Here is a 25,630-nt window from a genome sequence, read left to right as displayed (position 1 = left end):
GCTCATTTATATTAATCCCAGACTTCCCCCATTTTAATTTATTTTTTGCTCAAGTAAAGACATTTTTACCTTGAACTCTAGTTCCATGCCGGTGACATTCTCTCCGCCCTCTATCTGCGTCAGTTTCTGGATGTAGGCGTATAGGTTTCTGGCGGGCACTTCGGTGGTGCCGCAGTTGACGGCCTCTTGCAGTGCGTCGTGTATGAACACGTACTGGTCCTCCGTCTGCACCATGTAGTTGCGCTGGGCACGCATGAGCGTTACATGCCCGTAGATGTCCACTGTCTTCTCGTGCTTGATTCGTTCCATCATGGCATCAATCACGATGAAGCACCCTGTGCGTCCAACCCCAGCACTATTTTTTAAATAAAAGATAAAGAAGAAAATATGAATTAGGGTTGTATTCTCTGATCTAAGAAGATGTTAGTTAGTATGTTATAGAAATATTGTCCATTATGTCCATATCTGACTTCTCTATTGTCTCACAGTGGAGGTGTCAAACTTGTAGAAGAGATTGAAGAACCCCCTTTCTCCCCTGATGAGGCCAAAAGGTAAACTCTCTGCACCAAGTTTGCCACCGTGGGACGGCGCATTTGGCTTGGAGTGTCATTAAATTTGAAGTGGCACTGTGAGGAGAAGAGGACTTGGCAGTCGAAGCCTCCATCGGCTCTCTGTCGGATTTGCAAGCTAGTCTCTCCCCTCCGGACCCCACCTGTGCACTTCAATCCATCAGGACTAATCACTTATGCAACATTTAACCTTTTAGATCATGGCTTCGGAAGAGCCACTCAGCAAATGCACACGGAAATGTGGGTACACAGACCACATTTTCAAAAGTATAATTTTTTTGAGGGCTTTGTTAATGTGCCTTGCAACTTCTGAGAAGTGCAGCTGACATCAATTAATGCCACTAGATTGGCACCATACAGCCATACAACGTAAGAGCTTTAGCCGAGGCTCTGAAAGGCAGGTCTCTTTATTAGGATTCACATCGGAACATTTTTACATCCGTGTGTGGAAGCACTCTGGCAAAGACGGAACATTATGTTTCTGTTTCTCTCTACCCTCTTGTTTCACACCATTTTGAAACATAAAGATGTAGCATTGTTCTGTAGACTGCTGACCATTTAAAAAATGCTCACCCTACATGATGCATGGTTTAATATGGCTGGTATCAGCCAAGAGGATGTCTTCTGATGACAGCTTATTTACCGTGGGGCGACAGGACGGTGTTAAATCTTGTTCGTTAACTCGCCTTCCACCCCAGCCCCCCCCGCAGAGCACAGCATTGACAAGACAGTACCTTGCACTTGGCACTCCAAAGTAAATAGGTTATTCAATCCATTAAGCCGACATGCCTATGAGGCGTGAGCCATGCTCCCATGCCTCCTCCTTCTGATGGAGCATTTGTTTTTCATTTGCTCTGAGGAACGGGTTGTGAAGGAAAACTCGAGAGGGTGTAAAGTTTGTCCCTGGGGGCCAAGTCTGCTTAATGTGCCATGCTGCTCTGAAACTGTGCCGCGAATGGAATAAAGACACGTACGGGAGTCATTGGCTTTAACAAATGATCTGATGATCACTTTCAAAATGGCTGACATTGGCTGAATGAGACTGAACTTTTTTCTTATCGTTACAAAACTCTTCGCAGCTCTAGGGTGGTTACAAAATCTGATCGACAGTCACAGAATGCATCAGGCGGCAAAGAAATGTAAAAAGTATCTCAGGGATATTTGAGGAATGAATCATTTCCAGCTCTGAGAACACCTCAGCCCCTGGGCGGAGGATGCAAACACTAGAAGAGATTTCTCCCTTTACCCCAGCTGCTTCCAATCTGAAAACATTTTACAGTGCAGAGCTGAATGTGGCAGAGTGATGACCTGCGAGAGGGTAAGTGACAGAGTGACAGCGATGAGCCGGAGAGAGCGAGGCAGAGGACGGTGAGGAATAGGGGAAGGGAGGTGAGGAGAGTATAGTTTGTTTTCTGAGCAGCAGGAATATATATTAAAACCAAATTTTCCATGGGTTTAAGCACAGGAAATGCTTGGAACATATGCAATATTCCTTTTAACGACAAGTGGCTGTGTGTGTGTGAGGGGTGAGAAAGCATTGCTACATTTGGCAGTTGAAGGGGAGCTGGCGGTCTGACTGCACTAATGACCTGACACTGCCTTTCAGCCAGTCAGGACCAGCTGCTTTGGACGTCCATACACATTAAGTGTCAGACTAATATGCTTTCCAGGAGTTTAGGGAACAGGGGATGGAAAAAGAGAGAGTGAAGTTTAAAATACAGCTGCAATGAGTCCCGAGAAGATAAAGCAAGAGCAGCAGGGAAAGTAATTACATATGTATTGTTAGCAAATCTTGTGCCGTCAGCTAACCTGTCACCATGTCCCGGCTCTGCCTATTGAATGCACACACATTCACTCAAACTCACCAGGGTCAAGTCATTGCTGTTAAATGGTGTCGATAATCATTTTAGACCATAAATACTTCTCAAAAATGTGTCATTGATTTCCAACTTGGAGATATGGAATTTAGTCAAACAGGCTTTTCTGATTCTTGTCTATTGTGGCCTTCTAACAACAGTTCTGTTCCATCTCTGTCATTGTTCATAGAAAATAATGACAGAGTTCAAAGGAAAGGGAAAGGGGTAAAAATGGCGTGGCTGCCCGGTTAATGTTCACATCACAACTGTGGGCTATTCTATCAAAAGTTTCCCTTCCGAGTCACCGGGAGAGGCCAGTGCTCTCGATGGCATTTCATTTGACCTCTAATGTCACATCACAATGACCTCATAAGCCCTTTAGCTACAACAGCAAAACAGTCCTGACCTGGAGGTTAGTGAAGCAGCAGGAAACACGCTTTAATGTTCCTTCATAACACACACTGTGAGTTCACCTTGTGAGGAGTAAAGTGGAAACACATAACAGTTAAGTACTCCTCCGGTGGAGACATGCACTACATTTAACATGTACTACACAATGTTAAACATGTGAAACAGAAAATAAAAGTGATTTATATGAAAATCACTTTCTGGCATTTAGATTGTGTCACTGAAGCAAATGAATAAATGCATAAATATTATTGTCAATATTTTTGACAACTTTGAGCCAAGGAAAACAGTCAATAACACATGTTGCACTGTAGAAATCTCTGTGAAGATGTTTGTTGGTTATATCTGAGGATCTTTGTGTCCATGGTAGTCAGGAGATTACAATAAATGAACATGTTCTTAATTAGTCATTTGCAGAAAATGGAAAACAGTGTGTGGTTTATTTTTAATGAGTTCTTCTAACTTTAACTTCATCCGCCACCAGTAAACAAACAAATCCAGAGCCCTTTATGGTGTTTGCATGAGGCCCCTCAGCACGTTCGTTTTTGTGCACCGACTAATTAATCAACCTCTTAAGAGACTGTACAACGCTGTTAATTATAGGCAACAAACGTTTTCTTTTAAGCTTATATTTGGACATTTCTGCATATGCACAAACAGCTACAGCTTCAACATGTATCTACAGTATATCGCTGCTTATCCATAATAATATTATTTTTGCAAACATGTCGAGATAAACGCTGGCGCTGTTTAAAATGGTGGCCTAACATTAAGTGAGGGTATGCCTCTGAAAGGATTTGAAGCTTTTATCTGATGTGGAGCCAGAGGAATTAAAAACTTCCATCGGCAGGATGACATTAATTCCTGCATTCTGCTTCATTGTGAATGAGTCAAGAATTTCAATTTGAAGGGAATCTGCAACTAGCTCTAATTAACTTCAGCATGTGTTAATTCTAATTCTTCAGTAATCCCCCTTCCCTTTTTTGTCACTTTCTGACACAAGTTTGTATCTATTACACTCTTTTTCTCCCCCATCAGTCACTTGCTCTCTTTGTTCAGAGCCTCTGATGACTTCCTGAGTTCAGAGGAGACTTTTTCTTTAATGTCCCCTTGCCTTTCTGTGTGGAGTCCTATGTAGCTGAGTGAAGTGAAGTTGGCGTGAAAGTGAAAGTTATTTGTTTCGGATGCTATAACCCAAGGGATAAGCCGAGGACTTGTGGGCTGCTGATGTGTTGACATATTAGTGGTTATAGCAGGGAACACGACAGGTCTGCGTGTGTTTGGGTGTCAAGGAGTGGGCGGAGATGTTTGCTGAGGGCAATGACACCAGTACTGTGTGTGCCGTGATGCTGAAAACACCTTCAGATTTAAAATGGTTTCTGTGAAATCTAGTAGGCTGATTTGTTTGGGCTTACACTGAGCCATAGTTTCCTCCCTACATACTATTCTACTTTTAGCCTCTCTGGTTCATGTTAATTTAATTTACAATACAAAAAATAGCTCTTACTTACCAACAATCTATCATTTTTCATAACAGCAAATTGCTTTAAGATGTTTTACAAAACCACATTTCTTACCTGCAGTGCACCACCATGGGCCCTGCGTCTGGAGGATTGCACGCCTTCACCCTCCTCAAGAAGGCCAGGAATGGAGTCGGGTGTTCGGGCACACCGTGGTCCGGCCAGGCCGTGAACTGGAACTGCCGCACCTCCCTCTTCTCACTCGAGCCGTTCTGAAATAGGAGAAAGGTTAGTGATCTCTGCAGCACACATCAAGCAATTTGAAGACGAGAAAATCCAAACAGTCCTCACTTTAAAAAGTGCAAATGTCCTGACGCAGTATGTGGCCAGCTCTACCGTATCCAGCAGTGAGACCTGGATGAGGCCGTATGTTTCTGTCGCTCTTGTCGGCCAGTACTGGTCACATTTAACCTGCAGGGGAGCGAAACATCTCATTAGACACAGTTTGCATAGGAAAATATGGACACTTCCTGCCTTTATAATCACATGAGTCTCTGTAATTAAAAAAAAGCATTTTATTATCTCTTTTCACCCTGCACAGTTATACATCAGTACAAACAATGGCAACATAAATGTCCCTCATTTCTGCTGACTCCGTTAGATTTCAAAATCAATTAAATAGCCTGAGATATTTTTAGAGAGCCCATGAAGCTATTAATTGTCCTGACATAATTACAAAGGTAACCACAGCTTCCAATCATATCACCCTCTCAGCTTTATTGCTGTTGGAGTGCACTGCTTTGTTTCACTGTTGACGGCCGATAAAAAAACGTTCCATTATAGCATTACTGCTTAGCTGACAAAGAGCAGCTCTATTGGTGTTCGAGAGGAAACAACGGGATTTCTATTCACTTGTTTTTCTTCATAATGTCCATTAGAACTGATGTGGACGACTCCTGTTGAAAACTGTGCAGCTGGACACCATGTTGTACCACCAGGGTAGTCAGCATGGAAATGTTGTGATTCACAATTGTGTTTACTTGCAAACACTATTTATATTTCAAAGACCGGTTGAGTGCTTCCTAACAAATTATATAATCAATCAATATGCCAGACAATTGCTGTTGGCAGCTATAAAAGCACATTATGCTCTAAAAATGTCAAACAACAAAATCACATGGTAGAATCAGGGTTGGGGGAATTAGCAGGAATAACTCTAATACCACAAAGCATCAGTGAAACACCTGACGGTATTTTTTAACCAAAGCATCATGCAATCTTACAGCACCTACAGTATTTAAAATCAGCAAAGGAAGCTTATTTGTTGTATAGATTGTACAGATATCGAGTGCAAACTGCTGTGTGTTGAGTCAGCACCTCTGTTAAATCTGTGATGCTCTAAGAAAAGGCTCACAAGTGTGAAGGTCAGTATTTTAAGGAGTCTGTGCAAGCTTTTCATGGGCTCTGTCAAATACTGTAAGATGTGCAGTGAAGAGAAAGAGGCTTCCGACCATGGCAACCTTAAAGCATTTCTGAGTGCACACAGCTGGACATGCAGCTTTTCACTGTTTGAATCCTTTTATCACTGAGTGTAATCCAGTGCCTTTAGCAGGGCTAGGCTAAAGGAGGGAGCCATGCCACTTATCAGTCTGGACCCAACAACAACAGGAAGTGTTGTGAAGAAAAGATGGATGATATCAGTCAGTAAGAGGTTTAGATAACTAATGCAATGGCTTTTACAACTTCTTGGACAGATAGTATATTTTAGTATTTTATACTACTTACCCTGGACCTTTCCTCCAGTTTGGTCATCATAACAACGATGGCGCTCCTCTGCTCCCAGATCATCCTCCAGAATTCACCAAATGTTTCCGGCAGAGCTCCTTGGGTGGCGATGTAGGCGTTCTGCTTCCTGTAGCCATCGATGTAGTTGGCGTTGATATAGTCACTTCCAGGGATTCCTAAAAATATATTTAATGGTGGGAGTTAGACTCTCAAAGAGGAACAAATAATAACAAACAATGACAGAAAATGCCACAAAGTAAATGTCATTGTTGCTTTCTCAATTTGCCCTCCAGCTATCTGAATCACGTCAGATTCTCCCACACATGATGTTCAGATATTATTGTACGAGTCTATTGTCTATGTTTCCTTAAGATTAAGTCGGTAAAGCCACGTCTTCTGATAGTAATCTATTAAAAAGACATAGCATAAAACTGTAAGATTAGTTGCCAGTGTTTGAGTCTATCAACAACAATTTTAAATCCCCAGTTTCTGTGTACTTCTTCCATATCTGCAACTGACTCACAGATACAGCTGGGTCTGTAAAAGTCTTACACCTCAAATAGAGAAAAACAAACAAAAAAAAAAGAAACATAGCAAAACAATCCCCCCCCCCCCCTCCTCCTTCCCTCTGCTGCTTATATTAAATGAAAGGCGCAGCAGCCTTTTCCAATCCGGGTGCAGAGACGGAGCTGACAGCTAGTCAATGCTTCAGGACTGGCAGTTTAGGGGCTCCGTGCACACATGGCCGACTGAGATAAGTCTCATCTGCATGGGCGCCACGTATCAGAGAACCCCCCTCAATTCCACCCCCCCCCCCCCCTCCCCAAGACTCCCTTTTACTCCCAGGTAACTTATTCAACAGAAGAAATGGAAAAGAAAATGGAATATGGACACATTCAATGTCCAGCCCACATCATTTTTTTTCCCACATGTCCCCCGCCCTCTCTTTTGCTGTTGAAGTTGTCCCCGGCTGTACATTTCCGTGATGGACAAGGGATAAATGCAATTAAGCCTAGTGCGTTTTCAAATTGAAAAGAAAAAGCAAAGAGAGACATTACTGTGGTTTAATGAGAATGAGGCAAGTTGTTTGCAAATGGATTTTGCCTTTGTGCCTTCTGTCACTCAGGATTTGTATAAATTCTACAATTCTCTCTGTCAATATGCTCATTGCAAAATAAACCCAGCGTAGCTCAGTACTCCCCTTTTTTGAATATACAATCATTTTTAAGTAAAAACAAACATTTTAAGAGTGCAACGTTGTGATGGTGATAAAGATGATGATCCCTAGTAGTGGTATATCCATGTTCAAATTTTTCATATATTACAACACTTTCCAACTACGGAATAGATTTATACATCTGTCACATTAGATTAAGCTCCCATGCTAAATATAGTTCAATTTAAAAAATGGAGGTCTTTCACAACTTATTTGTCCAAAAACAAGCAAAGAATGTATTGAATTTGAGAGGATCATGCTCACAAACACTGATAAAATACAAATTGAAAGTAGTTACTGAACAATTTAAGCCGATGATAAAGATTCAAAGATTAACTTTAGGAACCAGTTAAATCCTGCTCAGTCTGTTTGGTATGGTCAGTTGCCTCGTCATTAATTACATCTCATGTCAAAGCAGTTTAAGTCCACAAATCTGCTCAGATTCTTCGATCCATACTCTCATCAATAAGTAGTTGGATTCAAATTCTGATGTACAATCCCAAATCCCTTTTTATTCAAAGAACCCAATCAAAGTAAACAATAGACACATCCCTTGCCAAGAGGCTTTAAGCTTGAGAAGGAAAAGAGGAATTCCCTGATGTCCGCCTGGCTGAGAACTACTTCCTGCAGCACAAAGACTCAATGTGGCTGTGCAGATGTGTTTATACGCCGACTAATGGACTTCCATCCACACTCGGGCTGTGTTGTTTCTGAGAGGCTGAGAAAGGACTCTTTATCTATCTGTTTTTGTTACAATAGCCTTTTACTTCTTTGTTTACTTCCCTTCGCCTCCATGGGAGCTGCTCAATGGAAATGGTTAATTAATAGCTCTGTGTGTATGTGCAATTGTGTTTAATCCAATAAAATGGTGCAGCAGCCAGCACTTTACTGGCCATTTCAGAACGGCCTTTCATTGCTTAGAAGCTGCAGTGTACACTTTTTAACTGCGCCAAACACTTAGTGCACTGCTTATAGTCAGCTCTGTGATGGGCTTAAGAGAAACTGTGCAACAATCATAAACTTTATTTAATAGCACTGTTCTTAACAATAGTACAAAGTGGTTTACAAAACAGAATAAAGGCAAACAAGGCCGACTCCTGTCCATAAACTGTTGTTAGAGAGGCCCGCTGTCACTCTGACTAATATAAACAAAGCACTTTGGGAAACTTGTGCATTGTTTATTTATTTCAAGACATTTTGTTTGTCTTCATTTTAAAGCACTACAGGAAGTGGGGAAGAGGAGAAGACATGCAGCAAAGGGTTGCGTGTTTGATTATTTGTGTCACTTTCAACCAGGTACCAAATGTATTTTTACATCAGATTCTTTTAACAAACACTGAACCTGTATTGTATATTATATAAGGCACAATAAGGAATCCCTTGATGCACTGTCAGATAAATAGATGTTGGTAGATCTTATATCTCTCAATCTGATTATCTATAATGGATAAACTCTTCCTCAGCAGTTTAATATCAACAGTACCTGTTGCTATAGCTATCTCTTTTTGTAGAAGCACCTGAGGCATGGTAGTTAATAAGGAGTGTAGACATTCTAGGATATAATTTAAAGTACAGTATGGTGTGAAAGATAGAGTTGTGCTTGCTGACTGTAGGGTCGATACAGGTGTGTGTGGGTGGGTGGGGGTGTGTTGGGTGTTGGCGTACCATCGATAGCAGAGAGCAGCACTCTGGAGTGATCGTAGGCAATCACGTTGGCATATCTGTTCTTTGGCTTGTTGACCTCCAAGTTCGAGTGCTCCCAGGTGAACTGCTGCCCGGGGTCGATGGACTGTGAGGAAGAACGCATCATTACAATGGTTATTGTATATGATATAATATGAACATTAAATCATAGGTCATAACTAGTATTGAACTCAACTCTATAAGATGTTTGTGTGAGATCAATATCAGAAAGCTTACTTTAATATGCCTTTCCCCGCAGAGTGAGGAAAGAAAAACTAAGTTATAATGTTCACATCACTTTAAGAGAGCGCTTAAAGCCTCTCATGTCTTCCTATGGTTACCAAGGCTATGAAAGTGAAGGATCTCATGGCATCAGTGTATTGTCTTTTTCTGCATGTCTCTACAATGATGAGCCATTTGGCTGAAATATTTATTTTGTGTTAATGTCATGCAAAACATTGATTTTTTTTTGTGATGCCATTAGACCTTCTTTTGTGTGTAAGACCGTGATGAAGAAAGTTTGTGCATCTTCTCTGGCTTTCAGCCTAAGATCTGTTTACCCAAGGTCAAATGTTTAAGACAATTTTACTCTATTATTTAAGTGAAGAGGACTGACACACACAGAGCTTTAACAACAGAATAGCATGGACATGCTGAGTCTGAATGTTAATTTAGTTGTTAAGTCTATCCTAGACTTTTATTCCTCTCAGTTAATTTACAGATACTCACAGTGAAAAATGTAAAACGAGTCGACAGATTTTGTCTGCAGAGCATAAACTAAAAGCAGCAGGGTCCCTTTTGTGCAAATAAATATGACTTTAAAAAGTTATACTTTTCAGAACCATATATGTTATCAGCGGCATCAATAAAGGCTATATATAAAAGATTAGATATCCCCCAAAATATTGTGAATTGGTCACAGAGGAAAAGCTTTCTTCCGCCGGCTCTCCTCATTTGATCAGGACTTTACGGCACACACTAGAATATCTCACTGGAGACTAGTTCACCAGAATCTGCTTTCCAAACCCTCTTTCAGCTGTGTAAGGTAGACACTGATAATGCTCCCTCATCACCGATAAATTAGCTCTATAAAATATAATATCACAAAGGGAAAATATAAAGTCATGAAAGATGGCATTACATTTCACATTACAGGCGAAATATTGTGCTAGTGCTTTTAACGACTACAGACTGCTTTTACGAGTTAATCTCTTCACTAAAAGTAGAAACACAAAGTGCAATATGAAACATTGTAGCTAGCTGACACATTATTACACTGACCTTGTTTATCATCTAAATAGATGTGGATATGATCCTACTTTATGACCTCTTTAGGGTAATTTATGGGAGCAATACATGCTTAACGATTAGCTTAATTATTAATTGTTAATGATGGCAAACTTTATAATACTGTTATGACCATGGAGGCATTATGCAGTTTTAAAGTGCCTACAATCTCAATATGAAAACAATAACATATTTGAGCAGGCAATTCTTTATCTGCAGAAAGCACTTAAAGCAGCAGTTATGCGGACTGGCTTAGTCTTATATTTTATCAAAATATGTTGAAACAGAGGGCTGCAACATTGCTCATAATACAAATCTGTATTTCATTGTGCTGGCAAAATTGCTTTGCACTGCTCTGGAGTAAGCACTATGAAATTGAAAGTCAATGTACTTAAGCTGCAGTAATGATCGGGCAGCTTGGCAGACGCCCATACGGTGACCTCATACAGTTTGAGAGAAATGGTGACCATTCATATCTCAGAATTTGCCCCTGTAAGGGCTCTTTGCTCGCAGTGTTTCACGCTCCGTAAGTTCATCTACCATTCAAAGCCATTATGAAGGAAACAGTCAGTGTCTGACTGCAGCTCTCTGCCTTTGGATGGTGCTTACATTTTAAGGACTTTTAACATTTAATCATAGGATACATAAATCATCTTGTTACGTGATTCATTTTTAGACTTCAACGTAAGTGAAGATATAACTAACTAGCCGAATGTAAAAGAAGAGTAGACCTTAAAATGTTTAGTGTAGTGCATTCACCTCTATTAGCATAAATACAACTGTATGATTAGTATGTCAATCATCCACCAGAGTATGAAAGGTCCCAGTATTGAGATTCTTAACAATTTGTTTCCAAACATTCCCTTTGTGGGTATCTAATGAAGTCATAGTGTGTTAATCAGAACATTTCAAAGTAAATAGGATGTTATTCAAGTATGTGGTTACACTTCAAAACAAAAATAAATCCACATGTTGTTAATATGCTTATAACTGTTAATAAAATAATAATAAACGTTTTTTAGTTAATTATGTTTTTTTGTATAATTTGTTCGTGTTATATGAAGTTAATCTTTTTTTTAAATATATATTACATAATATCTGATTTTTTTTTTAGCATTTATTAGGTTTAAACAAATGAAATAGATGTTAACTAAAATGAATCCCTGAATGTGTGTTGCCTAAATTCAGAATTGAGTTTTTATACAACATTCCAACAGTGACAGTAATTTGAGTTTATGTGAGTCCCTGCTCCTGTATAATACTTTAATTATGTCATATTGTGTTCATGCAACCATTGGCGCTGCAACATCATGACTTGTTAATCCACACTGGGTCATTGTTTTCCCTCCTTACCTCGTACTCCTGTGAAAACTTGAGGTTGTCGTTGGCTTTCAGGCGCTCCAGATGATCGGCCAGCTCCATGATTGGGATTTGAGGATGGTTTGCCATACCTGTCGAACAGATGGAATGAAGTTTAGTCAAAGGTCTTATAAGAGGGCATCGCTGAAGCATTAGATAAGCAGCATGTGTGTTTAACGGGGATGGAAGAGTGGATCTTGTTAGGCTAGTTTGTTCACTCAAAGCAGTGGCCATGCTCGTAAAGAGGATATGGACACAAAGCCAATGAGAAGTCATCTAGCACGGGGTCTCTCCCTATTGAGAGAGAAAACCGTTATTCACACAGAAAGCTGCATGGAGAGTTAGCGTGAGGCTAAGACACAAACAAACATCCCAAAAAAAAAAAAAAAGGAAAACATTCAGAATGTTAGGCCAGATGTTGATGTCTGCTTTGAGTGATGACTTTTGTTCAGGCTGTCATCAAACACCGCCTCCTGTGATGACGCAGCATAAAACACCAGATGGATTAGATGGGAATATGGGAAAAAAAAGCTACGCAGAAAAGAAGGGAATTAAAGCTAAAAAAAGAAACCATGTAAAATGCATAATCGAGACCAACTAACTTGACAAATGGAGGTTACTGGGGTGACTGGACGCACCTGAACCTGCGGAGGAAACGGCGGTTTTTAAATACATAGCAGATGTCGTTAGCAATGTGATGTGTAGTTTCTTCACATAAATTGGGATGTGACAGGAAGTAGTTAAATGAGTATGTGTTTTCTAAATGGCACAGTCATTAGTTACAAAGAAGTCATGATGCTAGAAGCTTGGCTATGCACCATGCATTCTTCATGGAAATAAAAAAGCGTTCGCCCTTGCAGAAATCCCAGGATAATATTTGAAATATATTTAACCTGAGGCTGCTGACATTGTGATACACTACATTACTGCATATTCTACAGTTATGTTCACTTGACATTGTAGCCTAGACATTGTTCAATATAGGTGGTAGTTGTGGTATGTGATGAGCATATTTAAGAACTCATATTCCCGGGCACAAGCACATGATCTGAATACTCCTGATGTTCACTGAGACATTTTTTTACATGCTGTCGCAATACAGCCCGTGGCCAAACATCTGCAACTCGAGAAATCAGGTGCCATTTCCACACACCAGTTGCTTTTGCTCCGTTGAGGTGATGTTTCATTTTGGTTGCTGGCACACAAGTGGGCATTAGCTAATGGAAGCTGTGCCTCGTTTTCCCACCCACTCTCGCGTCCCTCTGAAAGACGGCCAAGGGTGTTTCTATTGCAGCCCGCTACTCAAAATCCATTTCCACCACTGGGGGACAATGAAAGCACCATTTCCAACACTCCATCGCTCAAACATCAAGCATCCTTAAGATGAAAATGTCCGTTGAGAGGTAAAGAGGTGGAGGAAAGGGTAGAAAAGTACTGGTCTAATGTAGAAGGGCTTCAAGACTAGAGAGAAAGCGGTCACGTGGTTGAGCAGCGAGAGAGCCAAGATACCAGTGCTCAGGAAGGCTGTTGCAGGAAAAATGATGGCTTGAGAGTGAAATAGTGGGAGTATAGCTGAGATTACTCTGAGCCAAAAGGAAAAATACCCCTCTGCCAGGATGAAACAGCCAGTAATGGTCCTAACATCATTGAAGAGCTTTCATAAATATGCAAAATCTTTTTTTTTCTCCAGAAATGAGCCTGCAGGGATAATTCATCCTCCTTTCATATGACCTGACCTGAAAAATATGGCTTTGATATTACAACATTATTGGCAGTCGCTGAACACCTGTTCCCAGAGCATTCACTGCCAGAGGAACTCAAGCGGCAGTTAAGTGTGTCTGTCTCAGAGTTGCATACCTCCTTTTTAGGTGATAAATGGACTGACTCCCATTGTTTCTCCGGACGAGGAAAAGGTCGAATGACTGAGGCAAAGCATGACCGCTGACCACCTCTCACCTCAGGACTAAAGGTCAGAGCGAGTAAACACTGGGGGTTTACAGCGTGCCTCCGCTTTTTCAGCACTTCGTCGGTCACTGGCTCGCATACAAACACGGAGCCATGACACACTTTGTATTTCTCTCACCTTCCACAGTGCTGCACCCTGTCTCCATCTCCATCTCCACCATCCCAGCAGCACTCTGAGTAAGCATGACAAGCCCTGATGACCTGGATAACCCAGGTGCAGAGGAAGATGACAGCTGCCATGAAACTGTCAAGCTTGCATTTCTGCCTCTTCATTTTCCACTGAGAAGTGTCCCCGGGGAGGACACTGTCAGTTTTGACCCACCGTGCCTACTCTAAGCACCTGTCCACTGTCTACCTGCAAACTGCTCACTTGTGTCGTGACAAACTCGCTGCAAAGACGAGGGGTACGATTTTTGGACGTTACAGTATGAGGATCCAATGTCAGCAGTACTTGCAAGTGAAGAAACCAGATTTGATGCAGCTAATTATGAGTATACATTATTCTTTTGTCAGCCATTCTGGATAAAGGAGTGATCTTTGAACTCCAAAACAAAAATAGGATTCATTGAATCTCTTAAAGTATCAATGGCCTTGCCCTGTCCACCAGCTGTATTGGTGCAGTCAAAGACACTTTTCTTGGCTTTTGGTATCCAGGGCTGTGTATGAACACTGGATTCTTTTTTTAGCGCACACAGAACAGACCTGGAGTATGGGCTGAATTGGCCAAATTTGTATTGAATTCAAATTTGCACCTTCTTAACCATGTGATATGTAGTATTTACAACCACACATTTGGTTGTAAATGAGACAAAAATCACTGCCATAATGAGGAATACTTACCAGGCGTTTGGAAGTTGAGGCGCCGCAGCTCGACAGGGTCAGTGGGATGATGCAGAGGCATTTCTTTGCTGTTGGGGAGACTGCCTTTCCTAGCTTCAGATTCGGCTCTTTTCCTGTAGAAAAAAACAGACCATTGCTTTTGTTTTTTTGGCTGTAAAATCTCAATGCTTGCCTTGTGTTTGAATAAATACTGGAGGCAAATATGTAATTAAAGAGGTGACAGGACTGCATTCTGACTTCACACTAGGGCCGCAGGGGTGGACTCAATAACATTATCACTTCACAATATAATGAACTCCAGTACAATAGCCTCTAAACGGTAAATGCCACCCTTAGTGAAGCCTAATGGTAACGCTTCAATGATGGTGTCAGATCAGGTGTCATTTTAAAGCTGTAGTTAGGGGTTTGTGTGGATAGTATTTTATTGTATCCATGTCCTGTTATTGTACAGATGACACAGGAACTAGAAACAAGTATAATTTACTACAGGGCTATTAAATTAGATTGTGAAGTACTGTTATTTATTTACACTCCCCTTTTATCTTTGTTTTTTTTGCATACCATTGTCACCTCTGAAACAAGCGTCTCAATGTCAGTGTATAGAAAGGGAGAACACATAATTGGTCACTGGCATTGATGGAATAACTATAACAGTTTATAAGGAGGATATTTTTTTAGCATTTTTTTTAACATCGGTTGATTTCACCATTGACATCAACTCTATGTGTTTGTTATGAACAACATGTACACTGGAGGGATAAAAGGGTTTAAAGGAGTTAGTCTTCCTCTGCTGCTCTCATTCTTACCTGTCTGGTTTGCTGCTCCATCGGTCAGCAAGGAAAGAAATATCGACACAACATTAGGTGGTAAGATGTTTTTAGACTTTATATAAAGACAACGGTTCCTGTTCAATAAGTGATTTTGAGAGCAAAATGATCCCAATCTTAACTCAAATCTATTTCGTGCGCAAGATTAGTGATGCTTCACTTCAGAGATGATGCTCCAATATGCAGACTTGGGGCTTTTGTTTCAAATACTAGTTTCCCAGGTGCATCCAGGATGTGTACAGTGTGTCTCTGCTATTTCAAGCAGTTTCAGCTGATTGCTTCTTGTTCAAGCAGAAAAAGTCATCTCTTGACTCTTAATTGCTATTCTTTCCTGCTCACAGGCCTACCACTGTTACATTTATATAACTAAGTATATTCAAAATGCCTTGTAGGATCGCAGTGACTTAATTTGTTTATATTAAGCATGAACACCATTTCAGTTAATCCTTTTGTTAAAAATCTATTGGTATGTTAGCAGATTTATACTTCTCTCTGATGAAACGGCAGTTATTCCCATGTCCTCTCGCAGAGCTCGACAGGGTTGTTGTTCCTAGTTTTCAAAAGAGGCTAATTCTGTCACATTAAAATTGATCTTGGCAAGAGCAATGTCTCCTGGTTTTGCAATAAATGACACAAGCCTGGTAATCGATGTGCAAATCTATATTTCACAAATGTAAAACTCTGAAGCCCGCCCTGCAGACAGTCTTTATTCTCCTTCAATTCCCCTTATCCAAACGTAACCTTAATATGGATGGAGTCCAAGGACAATAAGGTGTAAGAGAATAAAGCTGTGCATATAAACCTCTTACATTTAACTACTATGTATGTATTTTCCTTTGTTCCTGCTGACTCTTCACTTACTAATCTTACCTTTTACAAAATTACTTCTAGAGGACTACTGTGAAATTCTGCTTAGGACCGGACATTTGATTGAATGCACACTGCAGAAAATGTGCCTTGTGCAAAAGGTGAAAAAAGACAAGATAGCAAAGGACGGAGAGAAGCAGTGTGTGTGAGTGAGTGTGTGTAAGTAAGAGATATCTGCATGTGGGTATCCTGGCAAAGCAGGAGGGCATAATAAGGTCAGAGTCAGGAACCAAGCTAGTCTCCCTCGTGGAATGGGTAGTAGTAAAGGGGCATGGGGTTATGCTAGCAGGGATGCTGCCCCAGGGCTTCTCTAAAGACACATACACACACACACACATACACACACACACACACACACACACACACACACACACACTGACATGCCGCAGATAGTCAAACCCCAGGCCCCCACCTCCTACGCTTGACTGATGAGCAGTGACAGTACGAAGCCTTGCTACCACTAGGGGGTTTAAGAAAAAAAAGAAGCTGCTTTGATTCAGTAGGAACTCGCACTACCGCAAGTTCTTTCCACAGTGTTTGTGTGTGTGTGTGTGTGTGTGTGTGTCGAGGGGGTAGATGGATGAGTCTGATTTACTTTCAGTCAACGCACGTGTCTGTGTGAAGTATTGTGGGAGTCTGCATTTGATGGCTTGACAGTTTGGGTAGCTATGTGTTTGGATTTAGATTATGTGTGTGCTATTTAGAGGATCAAGTATAGCCTGAGGATGAATATGCCTCAGGCTTTAAGTAAAAATCTTACGTTAATTGTCAGTTTTATGATGTGCTAATTGAAGATGTGTGCGTAGTCATGAATGTTGTATATTGAATGGCCATATATCAACGTTGAGTGGATAAACATTTAGGTTCACATATACTGCTTATGTGTAGTGTACGCCACTTGATGTGAACATCTGTCTCTATATGAAGATAATCATTAATATCCTCACCTTTTGTAGAGGAGGATTGCAATGACGATGCATATGATGAAGACCACAGCTAGCACAGGGCCCACCACCCAGATGAGGCCTTCTTCTTCGTCGATGATGGGCTGGGGGTCCGTGTCCGCAGACACCACCGGGTCAGAGTACGGACTTGTGGCGTACATAATCTGAAACAGGGACATGTAAGGATCAATATAAAAAAAGTTTAACCACCATCTGCTGATTTGACATACTCGACCCCTTCCTTCCTACTTTTTTAAGATTAAGATATATTTAGATACAGATATTTTCTTGAGACTTAAGATAAGATCTGAGCTTAAGATATTCAAAGCACCACTGCAAGCCTTCGATTAATTCCCCCTAACTACAGAGCATATCTAAGAAGACTCTGACAAAGACGGCATGACCAACAATACAAATTAAAAACCAATTCAAAGTTTTGCCTTGCAATTTCTGCTAAGCTGCAGTTTGACCAATCAAAATTATCTTTAATATCTCTCCTATACAGAAGCCTTGATTGAACTATTTCACATTCTACGAGCAGATAAAAAAAAAGGTATTAAGGGTAGGAAATATATGCTTCAGTGGGCAAATTAGAGATTTTCCTCCGTTGGCCATTATCGGTTTGCTCTACCTGAACTAGGGGTTAGCGGAGAGAGTGAGAGGCAGCACTATGGACCCTGCAGCTCATCAAATCCATCATATCACGCCCGCGGCTGCCTAATCATGCAGCTTTCAGGTCTTCAGTTCAGACAGACAGACAGACACATGCACACACACACTAGCTGCAGCAGCAGAGATAAGCTGGACCGCAAGTAGGACGCAATTAAAGAGGAGTCCTGTTATCGAGGTACTCTGGCGATCAGCTAAGGTCATAAGGGGGTTTCTCTCCCGTTAGCAGCAAAGGTCAGCTTCTGGGGCCAGCTGCAGATTTACGTTTTTAAGTTGAAGCCCTGTGCTCAGTCACATCTGACCAGAAGATTTGACCCTCTATGTGTATTATCATGCAGAGTTTGGTTCACAAATACCCTGAAATCACCATATCTGAAGCAAATGCATATAGATAAGAAGAATAGTGTGAAAGAGCAAACTTACGTTTTCAGACATCTCCAAAACAGCGAGCACAAAGAAGATGTGCTCCTGTCCGTTCTGCAGCTGCTTGTTCTCGAAGCCCCTGTAGGTCTTTCCATCTCCGAGTGTGAACTCGCTGGGCAGGTCTTTGAAGTACGCTGCGATGTAGGCTTTGGGTTCTGCCTGCCTGCGGAAGCGAAGGCCTCTGCTCGTTTGGTTTATCTCCTTCAGCAGCTACAGGGAGGAGGCAGACACTTGATAACTCATCCCAGCACACATGAAAAAACATCCACACACAGCCAAATCTGTCAATCTAGATTTCTGTCTGATTGCCAAGTTGAAACGCTGATTGCAAAAGACGGAACATAACCGAGAAGATCAATGACTTCTTTTATCAGTTTTCTGACTACAAAACACTGCAAGATTAAATGATTGTGTGAATTTCCAGCATATAAAACATTTGGGGGTTATCCAACAGCTTCAAACAGTAACAAAGAAACAGAATACATTTTTTGCTGGATTTGATTAACATTATTTCTTCATCTTTCCATAAATATGAATAGAAAATATGCAAAGCGAGGATAAATTACATTAAGCGTCAACAAATGGTTTCAAACCACATTATGCCAAGTTTGGAAGGAAACATTTCTCCAAAATTAAAACATCCTCGTTATGAGCAAGGACTAAATAAAGAAAACAATTAATCTCTTATGTCACTGCCAGTTTCAGAAGGGACAATAACATATCAAACCAATGTTTGTCTCAAGCAAACAAATCTTTATAGTGTTTATTTTTATTTATTTTTTGACTAGTCAAAAACAATTTTATTCCTACAAACATAAAACTAATAATAATAGAAATAATAATAACAGGCAGACAGGAACGCAGTGTGCCCTTCACATGAGTCTGTTCCCTCCGACTTTAACTTGCAGTACGGAGCGTGGATCATAATTATGTTAATCATATCGGGCTAGTTGTGTGAGCGTCTGATTTCCTATCTCTGAGTTGTGTGCACTCGGTGTGTGTGTTTGTGCATGTGTGAGCCTGCCTGTCATTCACATCAGAGTGTGTGCGCTCCTGTGTGTGTTCTGTTTTGGCTGCGGGGCTGTTGGTGCTGCCCGATAATGTCTTCAATCATCTCTCCTGTCAACACGGCTAAATCTAGCTGCCCTTGGGAAAAGTTGTGAAAAGGTGAGTGCCAATATTGACAAACAAATAAATTCTGACAGAGGGCGACTTTTGGGCGATCGGTCATGGCTGCAGACACGGGCCTGTAGGCACGAGCTGCAGAGCCAATGCAGGATGAGACATGGCGTGTTTTCTCCCTTTTAGCCCTGTAGACATGTGATGTATTGTGATGTTTGTACAATAGAAATACATATTTTAAAACTCAGTTTCAAAATAAGTTACAACTTGCCAGAGGATTTTGCAAATACAAATGCATTACTGCCAGCTTTTATGTAACCTGAAGGAGAATACGTTTTTTAGAAGCTTCCATTACTTTTCTCGGACAGAAACTGCAATGTATTCTTCATCAAATGTGTAAAAAAAACATCGATGGTTATAAAAAAGACCTAAAATGTAATCACCGTTTATATAGTGAGCAAGCATCCAATTGATTTCCCATTGAATCATACCTGCGATGCGCAGAACCTCCTGAATTATTTAAACGTGCTAAATATAACATTTGTAGAGTGTTTTGTGCATACAAAGTAGCCTAGCTTTGCCTGGCATGAGGAGAGACATGAAGGCCTGATGCCACTCTTCAGGTAATTACCACAGACACAAATAGGAGGAGGACGAGGGGGAGGAAGAGGCGGAGGTGGGGGATGGATGGGGGTTGAGTTTGCAGTGCACTTGATGGCTACTTCATGTTCTCATTTCCATATGAACAGTGCTCTCTGCAGCTATTTGCGTCAATCAGTGAGACTCATCTCCTGTTCTTCCTGCACTCTGAACTTATTCTCTACAGTTTTGAGAAAAGAAATGTGAGGTATTTGCACACAGTTATGTAGGAACTATTTAGAAGCTGTGTACAAAAACCAGATGGTAGAAAATTACTGGAATATTTTATTTTTGTTTCCTAGTAGCCTGAGTCATTATAACTAGTTCATGCTTTGAACCTACCTCCTCCAAATTCATCTCATCAGGATTGTCCCACGGTTTGAAAAACTTGCCAGTGCGTTGCTTCTTCAGAGGCACCACCACTATGTAATATCCCCTGGGAAAAAAAAAAGCAAAGTATGTTGTATAATAATCTAGACATGCTTAAAGATCACTGCCACATTTCAAAAGACACCGTTCACAAGTGGTATGTGCAAGTCAGTGGCGACAAATGCAGTGTTGCCCAGAGTTTTTTTTTTTTAAGAAACTCAATGATCATTTAATTTCAATACATTTTTCAAATTGAGGAGTTCTTTATCATTTCATTGGGGCCACTTAGTTCTGCCTATTCATTTTGATGCATGTTCAGGAAAAGACAATGAGGCCTCCTGTAGGCTAAGTAGAAGACCTCTGCAAACAACTAAAAGATTCAGAATAGGAGGGACTTTTATCCCTTCATAAGGGTGGCAGGAGTGATAACGGCCCTGCCAGAGTTTTTTGGGCTTCCTGGTTGGGCTTTGCAGTAGCTAGTGTTAGCCAGGACGGCAGTGTGGCAGGCTAATGGGAGAGTAATTAGCTTAAGCTCTGGCATTAGAAACACTGGGCCAAGTACTTCCAGCTAAACACAAAAAACACAAGATGGGTTTGAAGCATCGGTCTACAATCGGATGCTCCTTGGCCTTCTGACAACCCTGGGCTTTGTTGAACAGCAATAAGAGACTTTATAGGGCTTAGAGGAGCGCGCCTCAATGAGTCGGGCCGCTTTAGTGTGTAATGACTGAGGTGAAGTGGATATTACACTGGAATGTAGGGATGAATATAAATGACCCTGTTTTGGAGGAATAACCCCTGACAAGGTCAGCTATCTAGTTATCTTATTTTTATTCATAATGCGTCAGTGAGTTATAATAATCAGTGATATGGATTCCACGGCGCCAAAGTGATTTCATATATTCAACAAAAGAGCCATTTTTATACAGTCAAATCATATTAAACTTGATGCAAGTTGCCAATTCCAAGGGAGTGTACTAGAATATGGATAGTCAGAAACAACTTGAAATAGCACTCCAGGGCATTGAATTTTGACACAACATTTGCTTTGGTTTGAACCCCTCTTAATTCGATCAGCTCTCCTCACCTTATTTTCTCAGAAGTCTGCACAGATGGCAGCTCAACAGTCACCATCCCGTCTGAGTTGGTCTTTCCGATCAGGGAGGGTTTGGTGCGGAGGATGTCGGGGGCGGTCATGGTGGACACTCGGTGCTGCAGTCCTCCTGCACTGTTTCCACGATTGGTCAGGAGGAAGGAGTACTGCGTCTCAGGTTGAAGGCCCGTGATTAGCTTTTGCGTTAGCTTCCCGTCCACCTCCACACTCTGCCCGTTGTCGTAAAGGATCTGAATACAAAAAGATCTTGTTTGTGGATGTAACTGAATTGTTTTCTGTGGCATAGTAACGTGTAGAGCATGTAAAAAGATATGATAGTGGTATATTTTGCGGTGCAGTGCTCACAGTGAAAGGCTGAGCGGGGTTGTAGGTGTCTGGGATTTCCCAGGTGAGCAGCACTGATGTCTTCATGGCAGCTCTCACGTGGAAATTTTTTGCAAACACTGCTAAAAGAAAGGGCGAGCAGGTGATTTAGACACAATATATCCTTTCCTTTTAAAACCTTTTTTACACTTAGGGTCCCACGCCAGTGCTTACCTGAGAGGATCTCCATCAAAACCGAAAGCAGCATTAACTGAACTCACTGAACTCTTACCTTCTTACTAACACCAACTCTTAACTAATGACTGAGCCTTGCATTACTGATGAGACTTAAAGAGACACATACTTACTCCATGAGAGGTTTAAAAGAAATAATAATTTAAGGAGACTATGGCATGACAATATTTTAAGTCCTGTGGTAGACTTCTGCCATTTGAGGCTCTCAGAGGAAGCTGCTGTGGTTGGGCAGAGAAAAGTTGGTTTTAAATTGAAAAAGGTTCAGGGACTGGTCCTACCTTGATCCAAAGGCTGTGTCCTGAATTGGACACTGGGGCTATAGGAACCAGAGCCCTTGCTGGTGAAGGCACACATTTTAATATCATAAGTGGTATCAGGCTTAAGGCTATCCAGGATGACAGTTGATTCCGGCGCAGTGATGAAGAGTTCGGAGGGGCTGCGTGGGCTGTTGATGTCTTTGTACTGCAGAGCGTATTTCACTATTTGCCCATTTCGCTCTGGCAGCAAAACGGGTTTCCAGCTGACCTGGATGGTGGAGGTTGTGGCGCCCTCTGCGGTGATACTCTGAGGGTAACCGCTCGGCACAGCCTCGTTTGTGGTTACTTCTTTCACGGTCTCCTCCCCGAAGCCCACCTTGTTACGCGCGGAGAGGCGGAAAGTGTACGAGGCTCCCTTGTGGATCTCTTTGGTAGTGTAGTGGTTCTCCCGCTCGGGGAACTCGATGACCGTCAGTGGATCCACGTCTTTGCGACCAAAGCGAAGGCGGTAGCCTTGCAGGGGGCCGTGGGTGACTGCTGGGGGGTGCCACTGCAGGAGAGCTGTGCCCATGTTGGTCGTACTGACCATTAGTCGAGGTTTATCAGGGACTGAAACGGCAACAATAGAGTACTTGTGAGAAATACAGAGAACCATGTTTGCATCGTGAACTTTTCTACGAAAACCACATCTAAAGTGACAATTCATAATTTTCTTTACAAATGAGAAGTTTCTTATGGATTCTCTAGATCAGTTATAATACATTAGCAATGGAAAGATTTATAGTTTTTTTTCTAATTCATATTTTTATTTCATATAAAGTGTTGGCCACATTTGTATAGTATTCATTTTCAGTTGAGGTGTGTAACTTTACGGTATACATCAGTCAAAGGAGGCGAGTAAAAGAGCTGACCTTGTGTATTTCCTGGCTTACTCTCAGAACCTCTACATTTTTCATTATTTAAAAATGCCTTTAGTATTTCCATGTCACACCAGGGTGTAAGAGTTAATGCACTAAATGAGACAGCAATTAGCTGCATTCAAACTTTAAACACACTGTTAAAAATAATATTTGTCTCTCGCTTTTCCTCATTAGGCTGCAGTTTCACAGTTTACAGACCAGGATTGCAGTTTCATGTAGACATGTACTGTAGTAAAATAACAGACCGTAATGAGAGATTTGCAGTCGCTGTCACAATACCTGCGCCAGTGGTGGTGATCAGTTTGGGCTTGCTGCGTGCGCCATCGCCTTTGGTGGTGTATGCTCCCACAGTAACTGAGTATGTGGTCTCAGCCTGCAGCTCTGTGATGATCATTTCCTGTAAAGATGCAGGATTTTAGTTGCAAGAAACTCACAAGCAAGCCGTGCGATAACAGTGGGACGTGGTGTCAGCATCACAAAACAGACGCATTCTCTCAGCAGAAACGCAACACTGCGGCATGCTTCGGAGGAATAGGATATATTTGACAGAGTATATTCTTCTATAATTTCAATCTTTGAGGTTAATGTTAGTCAATGATAACACCTGCAGTTGTCTCAACATCTTATGAAGTTGAATAAGCTGAAAACATTTCAATCCTAATGCAGAGAAAAGACACCACATGCCATTCATGCAGGGGAAAGCAAGATTAGGATTCTGTTTAACTACTCACATGTTCGGTTGAATCATCATATTCCCACTGATTATGATAGAAGAATATAGAGAAAAAGAGACAAGAATAAGGCCATGTACATAGACTAATCACTGGTGAGAAAATATACACACAGTTTGTCTGCAAACACCACATAAAGGTGTGCATTACAATGAGTGACAAAACAGTCACTTAAATAACAGTTAGCTTATTTCTACTGCTCATAAAATACTTGCTGCAGTGCTTGTAAAGGTGAGAGGGAGGACAATTTATTTTGTGTGTGAGAGGCGGTCTTGTACCTGTGCATCATCAATCAGGATGTCCTTGATGACTGGCTGTCCTGTGGGTTCCCCATTAACCATCCTGACATAGTGCACCTGGTACCCTCGGATCTGACCGTGCTGCTTGGTGGGCATCGGTGAGCGCCAGATCACTTTAATTGATGAGGAGTTGACAGCCTCCACCTCAACTTTACGAGGTGGCCCGCTAGGAACTGGAGGAACATCATGGGATAGAAGAAAAAAGGTCAAAATTATAGAGACCCCTCCACCCTGTTTTTAAATCTTGCCCAAAAGCCGTAGCGCAAAATGCTGCAGTGACTAAAAAAAAAATCACAAAAGTGCAGCAAACTGCGACAAGCACTGCATGACATCAATATTTCAACAATGGTAAGGGGAAAAAACAACAGCAAAAACAGGTCTGACATCTGACCTAATCTGGAAACATTAAAAATGGGTAGTGGGTTTTGGAAAACATGGAATAAAAATGTGTTTTGCCAAAATAGAAAAGTGGAGCCAAAGGCGGCTTCAAGTGTTTCAAAGGCTTGAAGCACTACAAGAATTTTGGCTATGAGGAAAAATATGAATAAAAAAATGATTCTATCACATGAGGGGACAAAAATATAAAAAGACGGCCTTTAAAAAAATCTTCCACCCTTTGGTATTCCCACTGTCCAGAACTTTTGCCAAGTTCTTAAAAAAAAAAGAAAAATGCTGCCTTTTAAAAACACTGCAGAGTTTGTTTCAAAAATGACAGTTGGGACTGGAAGTTGGAGGCCTGCAGTTGAAAATGCCATACCATGTGTTGAAATTGAGCAGCGTTGGGGGAAAAAGCCACACAAAAAAAGGTGCTTTCGCAAAGTCACAGTTTGTCTGGGTGAAAAAAGCGCAGAGTCCAAAAAGGGGCAAAAGGTTTGAAGTGTCACTTTGATTAGAAGCAGGCAGAGGGAAAAGAAGAAGGAGTTGTTGGTAGGTTGTTAGTATTTGACGGGGGAGGTTAGCGCTGGAGCTAGTTTAGGGAACACATACCATCCTCGTCTGTGCGGACGAGCTGTGGCTCACTCTCTGGTCCCGCCCCGACATCCGTGTGAGCAGTGACGGTCACTCCGTACTGAGTCCATTTCTCCAGGTTCTCCAAAAGGTACTGAGAGCTTTCCGGAGGGATGTTGGAGATTTCATGTGCGGTGGTGTCCTCCCCTTCAGTTGCGGCGTACTGGATGGTGTATTGCGTTATAATCCCGTTTTGTAGTTCCGTTGGTGGGGGCTGCCAACTTACCAGGATGTTGGTGGAGCTGGAGCTAAAGCACTTGACTTCCTGTGGCGGACCCGCAGGTTCTGGTTTTGTGTTTTGGTGCAGGTGAAGGGTTTGTGTTTGTTCAGGCCGTTCATTTGTTTTTGTTTTAAAGGAGTTTCAGTTTTTGGTTTGATCGGGGTGATGATGGTAGAAGTGACCGAACAAAGGAAAAGGAGAAAATAAAATGCCACAAAATGAGGAAAAATCACAA

The 25,630-nt window shown here is 41.4% G+C and overlaps 1 protein-coding gene and 1 long non-coding RNA gene across 2 annotated transcripts in view; one reads left to right on the top strand and one right to left on the bottom strand.

Annotated features, from left to right (window-relative positions):
- Positions 1-25,630, bottom strand: part of LOC134875714 (receptor-type tyrosine-protein phosphatase delta-like) — a 305,785-nt gene that overhangs the window by 6,637 nt on the left and 273,518 nt on the right. Inside the window, 17 exon segments of the mRNA XM_063900319.1 lie at positions 70-355; positions 4,411-4,565; positions 4,645-4,764; positions 6,079-6,254; positions 8,960-9,083; positions 11,618-11,715; positions 14,429-14,541; positions 17,070-17,230; positions 18,159-18,368; positions 20,262-20,355; positions 21,376-21,632; positions 21,748-21,848; positions 22,239-22,826; positions 23,417-23,534; positions 23,869-23,895; positions 24,147-24,340; positions 25,155-25,460. Of these exon segments, the coding sequence (XP_063756389.1) occupies positions 70-355; positions 4,411-4,565; positions 4,645-4,764; positions 6,079-6,254; positions 8,960-9,083; positions 11,618-11,715; positions 14,429-14,541; positions 17,070-17,230; positions 18,159-18,368; positions 20,262-20,355; positions 21,376-21,632; positions 21,748-21,848; positions 22,239-22,826; positions 23,417-23,534; positions 23,869-23,895; positions 24,147-24,340; positions 25,155-25,460 (3,128 nt within the window).
- Positions 4,422-25,630, top strand: part of LOC134875715 (uncharacterized) — a 373,215-nt gene continuing 352,006 nt past the window's right edge. Inside the window, exon 1 of the long non-coding RNA XR_010167265.1 lies at positions 4,422-4,581. This is a non-coding gene — a long non-coding RNA (uncharacterized LOC134875715). The remainder of the gene's footprint in view (positions 4,582-25,630) is intronic.

Source organism: Eleginops maclovinus, chromosome 14, assembly GCF_036324505.1.
Source record: "Eleginops maclovinus isolate JMC-PN-2008 ecotype Puerto Natales chromosome 14, JC_Emac_rtc_rv5, whole genome shotgun sequence".
Classification (NCBI taxonomy): Eukaryota; Metazoa; Chordata; class Actinopteri; order Perciformes; family Eleginopidae; genus Eleginops; species Eleginops maclovinus.
The sequence above is the reverse complement of the archived record's forward strand: the minus strand, read 5'-3'. Positions and strand labels throughout refer to the sequence as shown.